Raw genomic sequence first — 21,961 nt, forward strand, 5'->3', positions numbered from 1 at the left:
ATTGATAGCTGTTGCTATCAATGTGTCCTTCCTTTTTAAGTTGGTAGGTATGATTTGAAAGAGCTATGCCAACTATTTCTAGAAGGTCAGGTAAGAACACAAAGGCTGTCTTGTTGGCTTCTTATAGTATGGCATCATTAGAATAGGTGAATTTATTAGTCTGTTACTTCACTTATGATCAGATGTATAGTAAAGATAGTTGATTCAGGGAATGTTTAAAATCCTGTTATGCTATTTCATTTTTTTTTTTTGTATGTTAATGAAATCAAATACTGATATTTCACTAACCCATATTGTAAATCCACTCTAGATATTAGATAATTCAGAGATAATATATATATAGGTAGGGTTGAATTATTATGACTAGTTAAGTTTACAGCAATGTTTACACAAAGTATAAATAGTGGCAGTTTTATATATCAATTGAAACCTTGCCAGTAATCTTTTGTAACAATACTGCTACAGTGTGCTGTAGTGAAATATGGTAGATTTAGAAAAGTGGTTTGTTTCTTTCAACTAAATCAAGCACGAATTATTATGTTGGCAAGTTGTTTGCTTCACATAAAACATTTTGTATTTTTCTATTTAAAATTGAAAACAAACATGGTTTTACATGTTAAAAATGCTAATTTGGTGGTCTCTCTATATTTTGCCTAGTGATTTCTTGGATTCACATCAATTTCTATTTGTGCCTAACATTATTATTGCTGTAACCATGGCTAAAAACCGGAATTGGTTAAAAAAAAAAGTGGTCTCTTGTGAATTTATGCTTCAACCTTGATCTTTAATAATAGTGATTTTTTGTTTGTTTGTTAGCATTGCTTCCATGTTGCTATGTTATTTTAAATCTCTCTGCCCTCTACTCTCTCAGTCTGCTATTAGTCATCATCCATGAACTGGGAAATCTTTCTATATTGTACAAATAATTGGATTTTCCAACTTGTTTCCATTGATATTAACCAGTTGTCACATAAACATTTTCTGATTAAAATCTTTCCTTCCATTAAATGGAAATGCCAGCAAAATATGAGATGGATGGTTGGTTAATTTTATTTTTGTTTTGTTTTACAACTTCATTAATTGAATTAATTTTTCAAAAATATATGAAGTGGGGGGGGGAAACATTTTAGAAAAATCTATAGCTTTTCAATAGGAAATATTTTTTTTGTTAAATATTTTTATCCTACATATTTGTGTACAACTTTTGTTTTATTTTTATAATCATTGTAATATTTGTTTCTAATTTAATTATTTGAGCAATTAAAATACAGAAAGAATGTGGATTATTCTAACAACCATTATTACTAGCAGCTTTTATTGATCCCTGCAATTTTTTGCAACTGACGTCAGAAAGGTAGAGGTCACTGGAATTCAATGCCCAGTTGATAAAAGTTGATGGCATTTATTTTATAAAAAAAAATAGTGAAATGTTTTTTGAATTTCTCATGTCTTCATAAGCTTGTTATATATCATTATAAATGTATGTATGAGTATGTTTGATTGCACATACTTGTGTATGTGTGAAATGTATACAAATATATTTTTGCGTCTGCACATGTGTTTTTGAGTGTAAGAAAGGCTAATTATCAACTATGGATGAAATTAACTGTGAGCATTGCTAACATCTAATTAATTTATCAAAATGATGACCCCCAAACCTCAATCTTTCAACAAATGTTAAAATTTTTTCATTTGCAGTTCTTTCTTTTTATAAATCAAAACAGCAAATACTAAGCCCTAGAAAATTCATTTGATATCTTAAGTTTAAAAATTAGGAGCAAATGATTTTATTTTCCTGATTGCATCCTCATTGCAGAAATGTTCACAATATACATTTTATTCTAAACATTCATTCTTAGGTAAGCACCAAACAGTTTACAATAGAACTGGTTATGTTCTGTATTTTGTTTCTAAAGGGATATGGTATATTCCACAGTATTCCGTATGTTGCAGAAGGGAAAATCAAAAGTGCTTTTCTCATAATAATTTCTTAACATTTTGACATTTGAGTCTGGGCAATGAAGCTTCTAGTTTTTACAAAGTCACCTGTGTCACTGTGTGACTTTTTTATATATGACAATCTTCTGATGCTGTAGAACACAGAATGTGTGCCATTGTAGAGGGGAAAAGAAAATTTCCTTTTTCTAAAGCTTTAATTTCACTTTTAAAATTCTCTGAATCTTGAAACAATATGCAAAAACTAATTGAATGCTGAATTTCAATATTTTATGTTTGTCAAAAAGATAACAGAAAGTAATCTCATTCTTTCAGGGACAGCACCTTATGGGACAGCACCTTATGGGACAGTATAGTGTTGTGGAGGGAAAAATGTGTCCACTTCAATAACTTATTATAAATTAAACATTTATACTGCAAGTGTATCAACAATATACTTTAATTTCCAAATTTGTTTCAACTGTGTAAAGTTTTCATCAATTTCCATAAAGTTTGGAGCATTTGGCTTTAAAATGGGAATCTAAAAAATGAATATACACAGATGAGCATCAATTAAAATGAAAATATTATAAATAATTATTTAAGAACACTCAATCTAAACTTTTTGTGCGCAGGAAGGAGTTATTATACTGACAAAACACATGTATCACATATTCTAGCTCCTTTTCAGTTTTGTCAAACTTACTCTAAAAAATGCATAGTTATTAAATATAAAAATTATGAATAATTATATATAATAAATATATAATTGTATACAAAGTCTGACTGTTTACAAAAATCACTCATCGTCAAATTGCAAATCAAAGGGATACAAATTTCGTCTTTTAAGCTAGAATATCTAAAAATATCCTTAAGAAACACACTCAGGACAAAGGTCTGTTCGAAAACAAGGAGACACCTGCATTTACAGTGGCTTTTTGTTTGAAGAGCAAATGCTTTCTTGATGTTTTCCAGCTCAACAACTGTAAAGAGCCCAGTGCCAACCAACTGGATAGGACCATTGAACACATTATTTGTATGACAAGTGTCAATATCATCCCTTCTGGGCCAGTTAAATGTGTTGATACCAGCAACAACAGATCTATGAAGAAACTTGAACTTAATCATACAACCAAAGACATGTTCTAGGGCCCTGCCAATGTAGAACTGGCAAAGATAGTTGACAGCATAGTACTGCTCCACATGCACTGTGATACTGTTGGGAGAACCAGGCTCTGCATTTTCCTCTAGAAGACCTTTTTTGGCCCTTCTGATTACTTTTCCAAAGTTTTGGGGTCTCTTGAATGCCTCGTTGTGCATCTCTTCTTCTTTGTTTCTTGCTGCTTGTTTTTTCTTTTCAACTTGGACTCTTCTTTCATTCTTTCTCTCTCAGTGCTTCTCTCTCTCTCAGACATGGTTGATTTTTTTCTCTGCATATTTCCTTCTCTTCCTTTCTCTGTTTTTTTTCTTATGCTCTTCAAGTTTGAGAGGATCACTTCTTATTTTCTTCCTGAACTTCTTACTTCTTTCTGTACTAGAAGCCATTGTTTAAACCAGAGTACTGACAAACTGTTCCCTTGAAGGAGTCCATGTCCCAGTGCTTTTAACCAATTAGTTTTTTTCTATTTTTCTCTAACTGCAACGGCCAAAATTAGACATGAAAATTATGATAATTTATGCATAAGCAACAGTAGGCTGAGAATCATCATCATCATCATCATCGTTTAACGTCCGCTTTCCATGCTAGCATGGGTTGGACGATTTGACTGAGGACTGGTGAAACCGGATGGCAACACCAGGCTCCAGTCTGATTTGGCAGAGTTTCTACAGCTGGATGCCCTTCCTAACGCCAACCACTCAGAGAGTGTAGTGGGTGCTTTTACGTGTCACCCGCACGAAAACGGCCACGCTCGAAATGGTGTCTTTTATGTGCCACCCGCACAAGCCAGTCCAGGGGCACTGGCAACGATCTCGCTCGAAAATCCTACAGGAGCCAGTCAGGCGGTACTGGCAACGGCCACGCTCAAAATGGTGCATCTCATGTGCCACCCGCACAAGAACCAGTCCAGGGGCACTGGCAACGATCTTACTTGGCTTGCCGGGTCTTCTCACGCACAGCCCATTTCCAAAGGTCTCGGTCCGTAGTCATCGCCTCGGTGAGGCCCAATGTACGAAGGTCTTGCCTCACCACCTCAGCCCAGGTCTTCCTGGGCCTACCTCTTCCACGGGTTCCCTCAACTGTTAGGGTGTGGCACTTTTTCACGCAGCTATCCTCCTCCATTCTCACCACATGTCCATACCAGCGCAATCGTCTCTCTTGCACGCCACAACTGATGCTTCTAATGTTCAGCTTTTCTCTCAAGATACTTACACTCTGACGGGTATTCACATTGACATTACACATCCAACGGAGCATACTGGCTTCATTCCTTGCGAGCTTACGTATGTCCATTTTTCACAAACTATGACCATTATCCAAAAAATTAATACGGACTTTTTTCCAAACAAACAAGCTTTTTGATTTTTGTGTCAACAAAATACTGTGGAATGGCCCATTGTAGGTAAAGCTTCTGCAAATCTCTGTAGGTTGACTTTATTTCCTAGCACTGAGGATACTCCAACCTTAAAGGTACATTCCAATTTTGATTTGAGAATTTTGAAACCAAGTTAAACATAAAACAAGGCCTCAATACTTATACTGCATACCAAGATGTTTTGTTTTTGACTTAGCAGCATATTAAATCCTATTGATCACTTCTGATCTACAAATATTTCTTTTACTTTTATGGTATCAAGGCAGGGTAAGTGTAGCATCAATAACACTCTTCTGGTGTTGAAACTGGCTTAGGAAAAATGTAACCTTCATCCTCTGGATACATGGGTAATTTGTATAGTTTATTTTGTGGGGGCTATAAATAGTACTCTTGACTCCAGAAAACACAGTATATATTCCTTAACTAGTTAACACTATTCACAGGTTGTTGCTTCTAATTCACTGACAAGCAGATTTCTTGCAAACAACATACATTTAGATATATCTTCCCTAACACAAATAATCACCCTATATCCAGTAAAAGGTTCATGGTAAAATGAATTAAAAATAAAGTAAATTAACCAGTTGAATTTACATGCATTTAGTTAGCCATATTTTCCTTCTTTTTTGACTCTACTATTACCGAAATATGTCATGTGATACTGCAGCCTAATTCAGTTTTCAAAGTAGAGAACACCTTTTTCCCACATGAGATTACCTGTCTATTGCGAGCTAAGCCAATGTTCAGCTGTTTGAGTGTTATTACAAATTATGTTAATGAGTTAAATTTCATCATGGTATTTATTCTTAAGTTAGGAAGAATAAGATCATCACTTTGGGCATGACACAATACAATACTAGTGATGGGCTATAAACTACTTGTCAGGAACATAAGTGAGGTATAATATACATAATGTAGTAAAAAAAAAAAATTTAATTATTTCATTAATTATGTGTTAATCATAATTCTTGTCAAAGGCAACTCTGAAATTCAAACTGATTAAAAATTGAATGGGGAAATACTGTGGGAGTAAGTTCAGTCTTTGGTAAGTTGACAGCCTGTCAACTCAACAAGCTGCTACTTGCAGAAAATTTAAGAAATAACTAGACCCTTGCTGTTTTCTTTCTAGTTATCCTATGTTTAACATTCTCAATCAATATAGAGCCTTAAAATCATAAATACATGGACATATAATTACATGTGTGTATTGTATGAAAACTCAAACACCAGTCCAAAGAGAATAGTAGATTAGTAAAAGAGAAATAGCTGAAATTAAACGAAAAATATATTCTGTGCATTGCCTCTTTGGAATTTATTTATCAGTGAAATGGTGATATTGTGAGAGAAATTGAAAGATATGAAGGTGAAATGATTGCTGTCAACTATAAATGTCACCATTTAGATGCATATATAATGCATGTCTACCTTGGATACTTTGTCTTAAGTGTTTTAAATATTGTATCCTTTACATATAATCTGTTCTTATAGGATCTTTTCAAAACCAAACTTTAAAAATAATGCTATTTACCCACACCTGCGACACGTCAGTCAGTTTTAGCTAAGTTAGTTTGTCTTTTGTAAGAAATTAACAGAAGTGTGTCCCAGCACAGCCATGAAATTGAGCAAATTTCTACAATCTCAAGTTGCACAAGAGCTTATAATTTTAGGTTTAGGCCAAGGATGCTTGTAAACAGGCATTATGGGTTGGGGTGGAGTTAAGTGGATTTAATGGATATGTAAATCTGAGATAAAGTAGCCTCTTATAAAATACCCAAGGAAACTAAATTACTCCTTTTGATCTTAGCTTGCTTTAAATGGAGCTCATTGTGCAGTCCTTGAACTCACAATTTTCTTGGTTACATCATTTACAATCTTTGATTCTCTACATTGGAGATAACTGAAGAATATTTGTATTTTTATGTATGTGTGTGGGTTTATTTTATCTTTCTGTCTGTAGAGTTCTGTCAAGTGTTTGCAATTTGTCTGGGTGGTCCATGAAAAGGGGAGGAAGAATGTGTGTTTACAGTCAAAGTAGTCAAGAATTTGTTATTACTAGAAGTGGGGTGGGAAGAGACTGCTAATTTGAAGCAACTGTTGACATGACAGCAAAATTGAATATTGTCTGATCTTTTTCGCAATTTATATGCCAACATATAATCTAAGAACTTTGAAGAAAAAATAAGTAATAGAGCTTCAATTTTTATATCTGCAAGTTATAAAAGCATACATATGAGACAAAATAATTGGGTGACACATTATCAGTTTTATTCTCTCACATCCTTATTATCGCTTATTCTTCTCCTCATTATTCTCTCATATTTTGTTCGCTCTCAGTTACATTCTGTTTTGTTGTTTAAAATTTAAACATGTTCTTGCAATCCAATCTTAGGTTAACTAATAAATTTAATTTCATTTTTAAGTTCTATTTTTCTGCTTATTTACTGGAAAGAGTAACTTTAAAAATTCCAATTATTTTCATTCTAACAAAATGTTTTTGATTTTTGAATATATATATTGTGCCAAAAATCCAAAATTGCATTCATCTTATAATTACTTTATTATAATTAAGCATCTAATAACATTTATGATCTGAAAATAAATTGCATTGAAACACCTTATTTTGTTTTCTCTCTTTAGATTTTTACTAATTACGTCATTGGAATTTCAATTATTTTCAAAATATATTCAAACAAAGATTCAAGGAAACTTTATTCTTAGTTTCCTTTATTGTTTTATCATTGCTTGAATATCCTTCAATCTAGGATGTGTCAAGAAAAGTTATAGAAATTGCACAAACTGAAATGTGTGTCTGTGTGTGTATTGTTTGTTTGTTTGTATGTATACATGCATGCCTTTGTTTTTAGGAATTGTAAGAGTTGTTTTATCCATTTGTGCAGAAAATTTTAGCCAGTGTGTGTAGAAGAGAGATCTGCCTATGTTAGTATAACAAATATGTAATAATGCAAATAGATGGAGGAAAGTATCATGGATAAATATAGAGTATATAATGTAGATGCCTTAAAAAAAAATATATATATATATATATATATATATATATATATATATATATATATATAAAAAGAGGAGGGTCAGGCTCATTACTTATTCCAGGACTGCTGAGGCTGGTGGAAGAAAGGGGTGGTTAGTAATCAGGATCCTCAGCTAGAATGGTTGAACTATGTACTGTGCTAAAGGCACCTAAGGACAAGTGTGGTGTTAAACCAGATGTGAGTCTACCACACACCACTCATCGGCGTTCTCCAATAACTTGTGAGCCTTATTTAGTAATGCTTTTATGTTTGAATTCATTTTAAACTTTAATTCTAGTGACTAACAAAATAAACTAACAAAGTTTCTTTTAATAAGGTTGTGGTATGGCTCAGTGGTCAGAGCATCAGGCTCACAATCATGAGGTACTGAGTTCGATTCCTGGACCGGGCTGTGTGTTGTGTTCTTGAGCAAGACACTTTATTTCACATTACTCCAGTTCATTCAGCTGTAGAAATGAGTTGCCATGTCACTGGTGCCAATCTGTATTGACTTTTGCCTTTCCTTTGGATAATGCCAGTGGTGTGGAGAGGAGAGGCTGGTATATATGGGCAACTGTTGGTCTTCTGTAAACAATCTTGCCCAGACTTGCACCTCAGAGGGTAACTTTCTTGGTACAACCCCATGGTCATTATTGACTGAAGGGGGTCTTTACTCTTTATTCTTACTCTGGTGAAGTTCAAATTGAGGACAAGTGGATGTCCCCTAAACTAACCCTATGCAAGAGCAAGGTGATGGCATGTAGACACTCTACTCATTCACCCTGTTAACATACTAACCTTCCCACGTGTGACACAACTGTTTCCTTAGTCTACGCTTATTATCTAAGATTTGGCAAAGGAATCATATAGACGGTTTTGTTGTCAATACTCTACACCATCCTTCATCCATCCTCAATGTCTCAAAAATTTAGTGACTGGAGTGCACTTCCACAGTCCAACAATGATGTGATTTTTATTTTGTGTCACCCAAATTACTGAGGCCTTTAGGGTTTGTGTTTTTTTATGCCCAACAGCCATAAAGTTACTGTTGTCTATCAACTTTTGGCTTGTGCTACCTAAAGTGGGTTTTCACTACAGCTGAATTATCAAAGTACTTCAAGGAACGATCTTCGGATAATGTTAACAAGTGGTAACTTAGGCAAAGTTAAATTTTGCTTCCCACAGTGGTCCTGTATGACTGCCTAATGGTGTAACTGGATTTCTCTTTTTCTGACATAGCAGGGCACTAACGATTTGTGGCAACAATCTACTGCTTGCTCAGATGCTTTGCAGCATACATCAAAGGCACATGTCTACTAATAGAAACCATCTGTGGAGTTTCAGTTGGGTTCATTGCTAAGCCCTAAATTTATAACTGTCCCTTTGAATTTGTAGTTAAGATTCTTTCTGTCACAAGAATGTAATGTAATTGATGGTGCAACTATCTCTCCCTCTCTCACTTTCTCTCTCTCTCTCTCACTCTCTCTCTCTCTCTCTCTCTCTCAGATGTTTTATCTGTAATTCACTCATGTAATATTAAATGATATCAGATTATATCTGTAGAGATTCTACCATACTCACACACATTTTATAAGCTGTGTTTTGTATGAAAATTAAAACAATTGTTTGAAGAGAAAGTAACAAGTTGCTATTCAAGACAGTGTCAATAATGCTTTACATTAAGTCATATCACCAACATGTGTTATATCTGTAAAGACTTTAGGTTCCATGTTGACTGAGGCAGCTTTCCTGTCCAAAGTGTAGTGTTTATAATCGGAATAAATCTGGTGAAATGCCCAATGTAAGATGAGCTTACATTGCTCATCTTCCCAACTGTGTGTTGTAAACAGGTTTGGTTCCTGTAGCAACAAAGCCCCTGCTGGCTTCTATGTAATTTTTATTGATCGTTTGTGAGTAAAATCAGGCCAGAGAAAGCTTAAGATGAATACTGAGATAAGACTGCAGATATATAATGGATGAAATGATTCAGGCTGAATTACATATATTGAAAAAAGATGTTTAGTGTTGACCTATTCTACCTATATCAAGATACAAAAATGATTTTAAAACAATGAGGAAGCTTTAGAGTCAAGTTAGCACATTTTACAGTTTTGGTGAATCAATATTTAAACTATTACATCCTTCTCACCTCAAATTACATGAATCACTATCAAGATTAATGAATCACGTCACAGTTTTTCTTCATAAATCTCATGTACCACTCCTGCAATAGGTAGATCAAAAATTATTAATGCTTTCAGCTTTTATTTGTCTTTTTTATTATGTATATTAGTGAATTATTTTTTGTTATTTACATAGCAGAATATTCTTTAATGACTCATACAAATGAAGTAGACGGCTTCATTTGTTGTGTACTTTAATAATTATGAGGATTTCACACTCCTTTGTGTGTGTGTGTTTTAACAGTGATTTTGTGCAGATTATACAAAGCCAAATGAAATTCTGTACAAAAATCAAATGTCAACCAAGGCGATCTGAGTTCAGTTCCCAGTAGGTTCTCACTTTTTATTGGATTCCATGTTGGCTTTGTATTTGTGTACAAAAACATTCTGCTCAAAAAACATATAGAAATACTTGCTTTTCAATCCTGCTTTACTCCTCACTAAAAAAAAAAATGTAGAGGAAAATATAAATTCAGTTTTATATATATATATATATATATATATATATATATATACACACACACACACACACACACACACACACACACACACACTTTTCTATCATACCAAAGAAAAAGATTAAGGTTGGTTAAAATATGTTTGTAATATATTCTAACTTCTAAAGGCAAATTCACTGCACTTACCATGGAGAAAAAATGCTCTCTTATGGTAAAAGGTATGAAAATACCATTTCTGCCCAGTGCGTCCCTCTAGCAGACTCCGGGCCAGATGTTTCTGGCTAATTAACTTATATTTGTAAATAATTAACCATGGCTTTTAACATTGGCATGAGCATAGTGAGATTAAATTCATTCCACTCACTACCTGGCTGGTATATATTAAAACAACTCCAGAAGGATGAAAGGCAAGGTCTGCTATAATAGCATTTGAACTTAGAATGGAAGAGACCTAAATTAGTTCTATAAAGTATCTTGTCTGGCACACTTCCATCTCAGGCTTTAACTTTTTCATACAATATAAATAAATAAGATCTTATCTACTTGTTTTAGTTGTAATATAATATACTCCACTTCAAATAAATCTATTTTCTTGAAGGTATAGGTTATGGCAGTATATAAACTACAGCCATTTTAATTTGTTCACAAATATAGAATATTAATCAAAATCTAGGTAAATGCATCAGATCACATACTGATCCTATCAAGTTTATCTTTTGGCTACTAGCTTTACCTGAACCTGATTGCATATTCCCAACACACACCTTTCAAATTTATTTATATTTAACTTAGTAAATAAATGCTAAAGGATGAAGTTGATAAAAAGGAAAGACAATTTTATGTCTGTGTCATGTATATTATTATTGTAAATTGGAGGAGGTGAATAACCATGTCTGATGAATCATTTCAACTTTTGAAAATATTAAGCTAACCACTTCCCATTGTAAATTTAGGAAGTATACAGGAGTGACATAAGTACCATAATGTAAGATGTACAGCTTCCAGTGAACTGAGTATGTAACTTGAGTGTGATTAGTATCATAAGTACAGGCATAACAGTAAGAAGCTTGCTTCTTCAGGTTGCAACGTCACAGGTGCCAAGCTGTATCGGCTTTTGCCTTTCCCTTGGTGTTGTGGAGAAGGGAGGCCGGTATGCATGGGCGACTGCTGGTCTTCCACAAACAACCTTGCCCGGACTTGTGCCTCTGAGGGTAACTTTCTAGGTGCAATCCCATGGTCAGTCATGTCTGAAGGGGGTCTCAGCATATATATATATATATATATATATATATATATATGTGTGTGTGTATGTGTATGTGTGATTGTAAGTGTCTTTGCACCTGTTTTTGTCTCCCACTACTGCTTGACAATTGTTGTTGGTGTGTTTACATTCCTGTAACTTAACAGTTCATCAAAAGAGACTGATGAAATAAGTATCAGGCTTCAACAAACAAGTCCTGGGTCAATTTTTTCGACTAAAAATTCTTCAAGGTGGTGCCCCAGCATAGCCACAGTCTAAAGACTGAAACAAGTAAATGATAAAAGATGCAAAAAGATAAATGCTTGAACAGCAAACACAGTATGCACCAGACCAATCTTTTGATGGTCACTGCAAAAAAAAATAATGCTAAAATATTAGACACATGGTAATGGTGTGCTCATGTAGCTAACTTCACTGGTGCCGTACCAATGGCTATGTCAAATATGGGGGTTTCTCTACTTCACTGTGTAAATCCAAAATGTGTATACTACTACTACCACTAATTAATTGTAGTTGAGTTTTGCTCCCTGTATGTCTAGAAAAGGTCATAGCATTCTCAGGAAACCAATTCAGACAAAAATGTTTGTTACAAAATATGATTTGGTGGTTCTGGTGAACCTTGGAAACTACTCTGACCTTTCAGTGCCTGTTTGACTATTTGCGTTTTTTTTTTTTTTTGCATGTGTGTATAATATATATATATATATATATATATATATATATATATATATATATATATATATACACATTCTCTCTTGTACACATGCACTCACAGACATACACACACAGACACATATGTCTACATGTGTGTGTGTGTGTTAGGTTACAGACTCTTGTTTTTATTGAATTGTATTGTGCATTTCTCTTCTAAAACAAAACCAAAAAAAGAGAACTGACTCGATATAGCATTACATAATATTTAAATAATATCTCAAATTATTTAATCAAACAATATCAAAGTAAGCATTAGGTGGTAGTGTTTTTTAACCATTGTTTTGACTTTCAGCACCATTTAAATGTTCAGCAGCATCCATCAACTGCTCTGAGTAACCTTCAACTTGAATATATTAAATGTATTGAAATAATTATTTGATCATTTTATTATTATCATTATTATTATTTGTTGTTGTTATTATTATTATTTTCCATTTACTTTAAACAGATAGAACGATATATTTTTGTTTAAAATCTATTGCTAAAGTGTTATCCACTTTTATTCAACACAATAATGAGATGAACATACACACACTCACCACATTCGTCATACCCTCTCTGTAGTACTTATGGGTTTTCCTTATTACTTCCTCTGTGGTGACAGTACCTGAGCTGTATGTATCTGTTGGTGAAAATTCATCTGCATTCCTTAAGTTGATAAATTCATTTGTGACATCTAATGCCTGTTACTGATGACAACTCTTACTTTCAAATAAGGTTGCACTTAGAATAATAGACTTCCTCTTGGGTTCCTCTCTAAGTTTCCTGTGTCCTCTTATTTTGCTTCCTGTTCTTAATAAACACTCAATAAGAAAAAGGTTGATTTATAATGATAATAAGTATGTAATTTAAATTCCAGAGTATATCCTAAAATCTGATAGGTTGAAACTTTTATATTCTCTCCAGCACCCACAATTTCTGCATAGACATTTTTATTGCCAGTCATAACAGAGTAGACAGGGTACTTTAGGGGAGTCATCTTACTGTAGTGATAAATTGATAAGTTTAGGGAATCAGTTATTGCTCACTGAAACCAAAAGTTATTTATGATCTTTTTACTTCACCTAATTCATTAGTATCTTACAAAGTAATTGCCTCATGTCTACTAATGAAATTAAACTTAATTACTTATTACCACTTATCACTGCTAGAAACATGTTTATTTGTACATGCAAACTGTGTGAGTATGTTTGATAGAAAGGGTGAGATGAAATAAGGTTTTCAAAATCTGACAGAAAAATGTTTGAAGAAAGAGAACTAAATAGCTCTTATCTCTGAAAAGTATTTGTTGTATATACCCTGTTAGTAAGAAAACTTGGGACATTTATTTCAACCCTATTTGAATAGAAACTAGTTCTGACAGTTTGAACTGCTAGATCAAACCTAATCATTATTCGACTCTTTGGAAATTGTCATTTTCTATTCCATACACACTTTTTGATTGATTAATTAATTAAATTGTTGTTAGTCAAGATATTGATGCCTCTCTCTCTCTTTCACTCTCTTTCTCTCTCTCTCTCTTTTTCACTCTCTTTCTTTCTCTCTCTCTCTCTCTCTTTCACTCTCTCTCTCTCTCTCTCTCACTGAAAGATGTGTGGTCAATAGAAGTAGGACAACAGTTAAAAGATGCCTGGTGTGGTGTCACTGTACTGTAAAAATAAACTGCTGGATCAAAACAACTGGTTCAATTTAGGAGGAGGGCACTGGTTTGTTTCTCCTTTATCATTTGTGAGTTTCTCCACAAACATCTTTATTGCTTCTCTTTTAGGGGAAAGGAAGGATTGAATAGCCAATAAAACAGCCAAGGGAAATCTCTTGCTGAGAACAGCAAAAATGTGGAATGGTGAAAAATTCCTGTGTGTATTGACTCAGTAAGGATGGCAGTTTGATTGGAGGCTTGTTGTGTGGAATGCATGGCTAATAGACAGAACACTGCGATAGTTTTCTTTAAAGCAGCGACAATGAATATGGAACATTGTCAGACAGTTGATAGTTGATGACTATTCTGATTGAGCTTGCAAGTGGAGGATAGCACTTCACTTGGCTCTGTTCATGTAGTTTCATGGAAAAGGAATAAATGTTTTCTCAGATAAACAAATAAGAGTGTTTTTCATATTTTTATATATATATATATATATTTTTTTTTTTAAACATTTATTTGGGTATTTGTAGTAGCATAAAATTGTTGGGATTGAAATACTTCCAAACTGAATATGTGATTTATAGATTACAGAAGTTGTAATTAGTAAAGTAGAAACTTCTCTCACCAAAAGATTACACCAGCATAATTTCTAAATTGCAGTAATAATTAAATAACTGAATTACTATGATTATTATTATTATTATTATTATTATTATTATTATTATTATTATTATTTATTATCATTATTATTATTATTATTATTATTATTTTGTAAATAGATAGTTTTGTTGAAATAAATGTGTCAAAGATTAGGATCTAAATGGTTTATGTCAATGGAAAATATTTAATTTATTAGAAGGAAACAAGCAAGTTTTGAGGTGTTTCTAAATCATTTCATATGTTGATGTATATTAAAAAGAAACTAATTAAAGGTATTTAAATGTATAGTTAACAATTTGATTTGAAGAAGAGTTTTTTATTTTCTTTACTTCTTACAAAAATAAAATGAACTGATTTGATTAGAAATTTTTCCAACTTGTATCTACCAATTCTATCCAATTTTAACCCTTCTAAGGACAGCCACATTAGGCAGTTTCTTCTTTTTTTTAATCCCCTACACCAGAAATTGGGGAAAGGGTGGACAAAGGATATTAGTTTCAAATTTTGGCACAAGGCCAGCAAATTTGTGGGAGGGGTATGGAAATTACATCGATGTCCCTCACTCCCACCCCAGTGCTCAACTGGTATTTATTTTATCAACCCTGAAAGGATGAAAGGCGAAGTTTATCTCAGCAGAATTTGAACTCAGAATGTAAAGATGGATAAAATGCTGTCGTGCTAATGATTCTGCCAGCTCACCACTTTAACAGCAAAAAATATTACATTAACATAGTTTAAAGAAAGTTCTTTTGTGTTGACAGTGTTTAAAGTTAATAATGCTTTAAGAACCTGATCTGGATACTAAACAAAATAGATTGTTGCAAGATGAAAAACTACTCCTTAGTCTATAGACTAATTTCATAAAAATCATGATTAGGCGTGGCTGTGTGGTAAGAAGCTTGCTCACCAACCACATGGTTCCAGGTTCAGTCCCACCGTGTGGCACCTTGGGCAATTGTTTTCTACTATAGACTCAGGCTGACCAAAGCCTTGTGAGTGGATTTGGTAGATTGAAACCATGTGGAAGCCCATTGTGTATATAACATCATTATCCTCATCAATTAATGTTCACTTTCCATGCTGGCACAGGTCGATGATTTTGCAGGATCCAGCAAGCCACAGGACTGCGTCACTCTCCAGTGTTTGCTTTGGTATGGTTTCTATGATTAGATACACTTCCTAATGCCAACCACTTTACAATCTCTACTGGCTGCTTTTTTAATAACACCAGCACTAGTGAGGTTGTCAAGTAAGTTAAAAACAGGAAAGAAGAAACCACTTGATGAATGGGGATGTATTCGAGTGAGTGTGAAGTGTCTTTATGCCAGGTATTTTGAGGCTAAAGTATGTTAGAGGGGAAAATATTGGTGTCTTGCTATAGAGATGGCTATCCCACATTATATAAGGGAAGAAAATAAAGATGGTGACGAGATACCAGAGCAAACTCTGAGAAATTAAGTATCTGACTAAAAATAAATAAATAAGAAAACACTGGGGTCAATTTGTTCAACTAAAACCTTTCAAAGCAGTACCTCAGCACATTTTCAGTCCACTAACTGAAACAAGTAAAATATAAAAGATTGTATTGGATAAAAATAACAATTTATTACCAACGCAAGTTTATTTTTCTATTGCTGTACAATGTCCCATGATTGGAATGGTAACTTGCACATGTATGCTTCTGTAAACACATTCACAGACATATGCAAGCTTTCTAATCTACTTAAGGTAATCACCTACTTTCTCCCCTAAGGCTAATTATTCCTACCAGTACAATAAGCAGATAGTTTTATAAACTCACTAGAGCTGCATTAAGATGCCAATGTTAGATTTTTCTATGATTGTAGGAGACATTTTTGTTGCTTATGAATTGGTTATAATTTCATTTAGCTCAAGTTAAACTTGCATCATTCAACTACAGTCGACGCATTTCCGTTCCCATTACAACTATACTTTTTTACAACAGTTGTTACTTAACACTGATATGCAAGTATTGTAAGTTCATAGGATCTTATTTAAACCCTACTTCAAATATTCTAGGGTTACAGGATATCCAGCTTAATCTGTTGTCACCATAACAATTTCTGTGATAATGTATCATTGCATTGTCAAACATTGCTGATGTATATTTATAATAAATCATCTGTACAACTGCACTATACCCAAACTAAACATTGTTGGTACAAGAGGTCAAGCAGTTTTTGTATATTTGGTGACTATGCTTTTTCACTTGATTGAGTACAGTAAAATGAGTAGCAATCAGATATTAGAATACATTCACTTAACTGAATTCCTTCGTGGTGTTTTTCTTCATTATCACCATCGTCGTTTAATGTCTACTTTCCATGCTGGCATGGATTGAACAGTTTGACTGGCAAGCCGGGAGGCTGCACCAGGTGCCACTCTGATTTGGCAAAGTTTCTACAGCTTGACGCTCTTCCTAATTAATGCCAACCAGTCTGCGAGTGTATTTAGTACTTTTTAAGCAGCACTGGCATCAACCACACTCAAATAGTACTTTTTACGTGCCACCAGCATAGGTGACAGTCAGGCAACACTGGCATTGGCCACGCTTGAATGGCATTTTTTACATGCCATCAGCACAGGAGCCAGTCAAGCAACACTGGCATCAGCCATGCTAAGCACCATTCGAGCATGGCTGATGCCAGTGCCGCCTGATTGGCTCACATGCTGGTGGCACATAAAAAGCACCATTCGAGCATGGTTGATGCCAATGCTGCCTGCTAGAAAGAAAATTCTATTACACTATTGGCAAAATAATGATTTTGTATGGCTTTGTGGTCAGTGCTAGACTTTCATAGTAAGCCACCTCTGTACAGAGAAAAGAGTTCCCAGATTTCTGTACTTTTATCAACTGAATTCTTTCTTAAAACATCTTTAAAAATTTGACTTACTAGTCTATATATAGTATTTCAACTGTAATCTAATTGATTCTGATTGCTTAAATATTGTCTAATGGAAATTTTCAACTTTCCTTTCTTCAAGCTTTACATTAATTTATAATTCTCTTTCTCTCTATAAGCTTATCTTTTGGTAATGCATCACTCTCATGCAATTTCCTTGTACAGTGTGATTATTTTCTAGTCCTTTGGCAATGAGGATTTTTGGTGATGTGTATAATCAAAGCTAGAATGTAAAATATATTTTGGTTATGGGAGTTATGAATTTCTCCGTTTTACAGTACCTTGCCATTTTTATGTAATTTTTAACTGATACCAAGAGTTTAAACAACTATAAATGCTATATAATTCCTGATCGCTGTTATTCATGTTATGATAGTGTAGATGCTATAATTACAAAGACAAATACAAAGTGAAATTAATATTAAAAGTCCAGTCATCCCAGCAAGCTGGCAGAACAGTTAGTATGCCAGGCAAAATGTTTAGCAGTATTTCATCTGTCTTTACGTTCTAAGTTCAAATCCATCGAGGTCGATTTTGCCTTTCATCTTTTCTGGGTTTATGAAATAAGTACCAGTTGAGTACAGGGGATGATGTAATTGACTTACTCCTTCCCTGAAGTTGCTGGCCTTGCTAAAGAAAGAAGTTCTTAATAAAATATGTGTTACGGTAGTCAAACAAATCTCTACTGCATGATTAGCGAACAGGCATGTGATAGTTCAGAGATTAGATGTGGGTTATTTTATTGAAACCAAACAGAGATTGTGAATTGTGAAATTAAATGCTATAATGATAATAACAACTGTTGTGTTCAGCCTTACTTAATGTGACTTATGCGACTTTTTCTATTACAGGGCCAAGAATATGCGGAAGCATATGTACTGGAGTACCAACGAGAAGACAATGGACAATGGTTGCGTTTCCGAGATAGAGCTGGCGAAGAAGTAAGATTCTAACTCTTCTTTTCATTTAAATCAAAAAGAAAAACGAAAATCATTATTAGGAATATTTTGAGTTGTTGTTGTTTAGCTCCAAGTAAGCCTAGATTGGGCAAATGTATAATCAAAAGCTTTCTAGTTGTGACAGTTCCATCATTTTGTACATTAGGGACTACCATAATCTAATATTCCTTTCCTTTTCTCAGGCAAGAAGTGTGTGAATCAAGGGAAGTTAGCTGCTATTTCTAGCATGCTGAGTGACCATGTAGAAGCTCCCTTGTTGGGTGGAATGATTTTGTGTTAATTTTCTTAGAGATAAATTAGATAAGAATTCATCTTACACTAAAGATGGAATGTACTAAAAAATTGTTAATTATTCTAGAATTCAATTTTCCAGTCTGTAATTAACTGCCACTGATATTTTAATGTTAAAATGACTCTTAAGCCATGAAGAGTTTTTTGTTGTTAGCCATGATTGAGCAGACATGATCACAAGGCATTTAAACCATTGCTGTTTTATCTTTCAGGACAACAATGTCTAAGGTATTCTTTCTATTTTCTTAAGAAGAGAGGGTGTAATTTAAGAAAGATTTTGCCAATATTTCTAAGAGATCAAGTAACCAGCCACACAGAAACTTATTTATTAGCCCAAGAGGCTTTTTGAAAGAGCTGGTGCTTAGCTCCTGTTTCGTTACATCAAATGGTTGCAAGATAAACCATCCTATTCTGTATTGGACATCAGAGTGGAGCAGGTGGTTAAGACTTATCTTGCAACATTCTAGGTAACATAACCTATTTTCTTCTGTAAGTAAGCAAGAGTTTACTTACTGGAAGTGTTTAACCTAAAAACGTAATGAATTACTTCTGGTAGATTTGAACTCATGAGTCATGATCAAGTATCCAAGTACAATTCCCACTCAGCCAGCTTGCCTCTACCACTGTCCTATTCTTTCTTATAATTTTTTGGTTCTTTTATTTTTCAGAAAATTGAGGAATAAAATTAATATTGTCACTGCTTTTTGGTGACTTTTTTTTTAATAGTCAATCTGTTAGGTTTTGTAATTATTTTAGTTATCTTATCAGTTATCTTTATGCAATAAAATATGTTCCAAACTGTTAGCCATGACTAAATAACTGAATGGTAAGAAATCTTCAAAAGATTTTATAGGCAAGATAATTAGGATCAGGTTGTCCAGTATATATATCAAATCTATCTTACTATCAAATCTGTCTTTTACTTTATCTTAATGTTCTTCCTTTTTAGATAATGGTGGAACAGTTATGTAATTCCTGTAGTATTTTGGGGGTCATGAGAAGTTTGTCTTCAATAAATGCTTAACAACTACCATTTTGTTAATATCTTTGATGTTAATATGGTCGTCAACCTTTTTATAGCTGTGCAAGATTGTAATTATATTGGCTATTCTCTAGAGATCACTTTTACTATGCACAGAATAACATTATATCATTGGCAAATGATGTTGTAAAGTAGGGGTTAACCGTGACAGCCCCCAAATATGTTGATAACAAGTCCCAGATGGGAGAGAAAGAAATAATGAGGAAACTTCAAGCATGCTTAGTTCAGTTTTAAGAAGGAAAAAAAAAAAACTACATTAATGTAGGTTTTCAAATCTAGAAACCCAAAGAGAAATAATTTATACAGCAATAAAAATTACTTTTGCTACTTAAAATCTATAATATTGGATAATGCAAATGCCATTTCTCTTCAACTTCAAACATTTTAATGGATTTTTCTAGTGAATGCTTTTAAATATTTTTTGTCAGACAATATTTGCAGTAAAAGGAATATAAAAAAAATTGTTTCATCGCATTAAATGCAGCATACTGGGTTTCACTTCATAAAGTTTCAGTAGAATCTGCCTTGAGTGGCAACATTTAGTGGTTCACTTTATTACTAAAATGAGATAATTATACTTTACATAATTCTAGTAGAATACACATACAGACAAGTTTTTAATTATCATAAGGAACTATATAGCAAACTCTCATGACATATGTATGTATGTATGAATGTGTGTGTTTATGTGTATAGATATGTGTGAGTGTATGTATATATGTGTGAATGTGTATGTATATATATATGTGAATGTGTATGTATATATGTGTATGTATATATTGGTGTGAATGTATTATGTGTGTTTATGTATGTATATGTGAGAATGTATGTATGTGTGTGTGTGTATATATATATATTTGTGTGAATGTATACATGTGCATGTGTGTGTGTGTATATATATATGCATATAGTGTGTGTGTATGTTTATGTGTGTGTGTATATATATATATAGAGAGAGAGAGAGAGAGGAGAGAGAGAGAGAAAGGTTATGAGAGGCAATGGTGTCAATAAGACCCGAAGGTGTCAGGTAATGTTGAGTAAGTGCTATGGATAGACCATAGTTAAGCTCCAGGTTCGGGGATTATGCGAATGAGGAGTCCAACGTAGGTCATATATCAGCATGTGTATATATAAAAATATAAATATATATATGGGGGGGTTTTTGTGTGTGTATGTGAGAGTGAAAGATGAGAAAACAGTATTTACAGGCTTTAAGTAATGTAAAGTATTTTTTTTCATTTCAATACTATTTCTTGTTTGGTTTACACAAAGTGTTCAGCTTCACTTTCTAGACTATCTGTTGTTCATAGTTACTATTCAGCAGATATTGAACTCCACATCAGATTCTTGGTCTTTGTGGTTGCAACAAGTTAATACAAGTTTACTGAGGAATGCTTCATTAATCAATAGACTAAAACACCTTTTATAGGACTGACTCTAAAATCGATATTCTAATTGATAAAAACACAAAAACAAGTTTGTTTTCATTCATTGCCTTCTCGTATAACATTTTAACAGGTTTTTATTTTATTGTTTTAATGATAATTTAACCTTTAAATGGATTGCAATGAGTTAGGAAGGCAGCTGGCAGTGAAAAACATCAGACCTATATGCAAATGAGGAGACCTGAGTGATAATGGATATGCAGTTAGAAGAGATGAGGAAGACTAAGTTAAATATAATACTTCTAACAAACAAACAGTGGCAAGCCTTACAGAAAACATGGATTAGAAGAAAGCATTTGAAGCAATTACTTTACTGCACTGTTTATCTGACAGCCTCATCCTTAGTTTTACAGAATTCAGTTAAGGAGTGATGTACTGAATGCTATGCAGTAAATTATTAGTAATTTTAATTTGTTTTAGTTGGAAATGAAGCCAAATGAAAATGTCAAAATTTTGGGGATACGTAAAAAAAAAAAGTCACTGGAAAATTGTCGTTTTTCATTTTAAATAACATTAATAATAATGAGGAATCGACTATTAAACTTTTCTGTCAAAAATGGACATTGGAACAGAATCAAAACTGAATATAGGAATAAATGCTTCTTCAATGTGTGTGTGCGTGTGTGTATCCCATTCATAGTTACCATCAACCACCCTTTCCCCTTTGTTCACTATTAATTCTGTTTACTACTACTCCATCACTTGCTCACCGTTCACTCTTGCAGCCTTTAGCCACCCCACCCTTCCAGATCTTCGATATATATATTACATATATATTATATATATGATATATATAATATATATATATATATATATATATATATATATATATATATATATATATGACAACAAAAGAATGAATGAGTCCTCAATATTATGTAAAA

General features: G+C 33.4%; 1 protein-coding gene across 2 annotated transcripts in view; it reads left to right on the forward strand.

Annotated features, from left to right (window-relative positions):
- Positions 1-21,961, forward strand: part of LOC106871068 (discoidin domain-containing receptor 2) — a 187,781-nt gene that overhangs the window by 95,810 nt on the left and 70,010 nt on the right. For both annotated transcript variants that reach the window (XM_052972844.2, XM_052972854.2), the window contains exon 4: positions 18,192-18,281. In XM_052972844.2, the coding sequence (XP_052828804.1) occupies positions 18,192-18,281 (90 nt within the window). The remainder of the gene's footprint in view (positions 1-18,191; positions 18,282-21,961) is intronic.

Source organism: Octopus bimaculoides, chromosome 1, assembly GCF_046866305.1.
Source record: "Octopus bimaculoides isolate indiv1 chromosome 1, ASM4686630v1, whole genome shotgun sequence".
In the NCBI taxonomy this organism is placed as follows: Eukaryota; Metazoa; Mollusca; class Cephalopoda; order Octopoda; family Octopodidae; genus Octopus; species Octopus bimaculoides.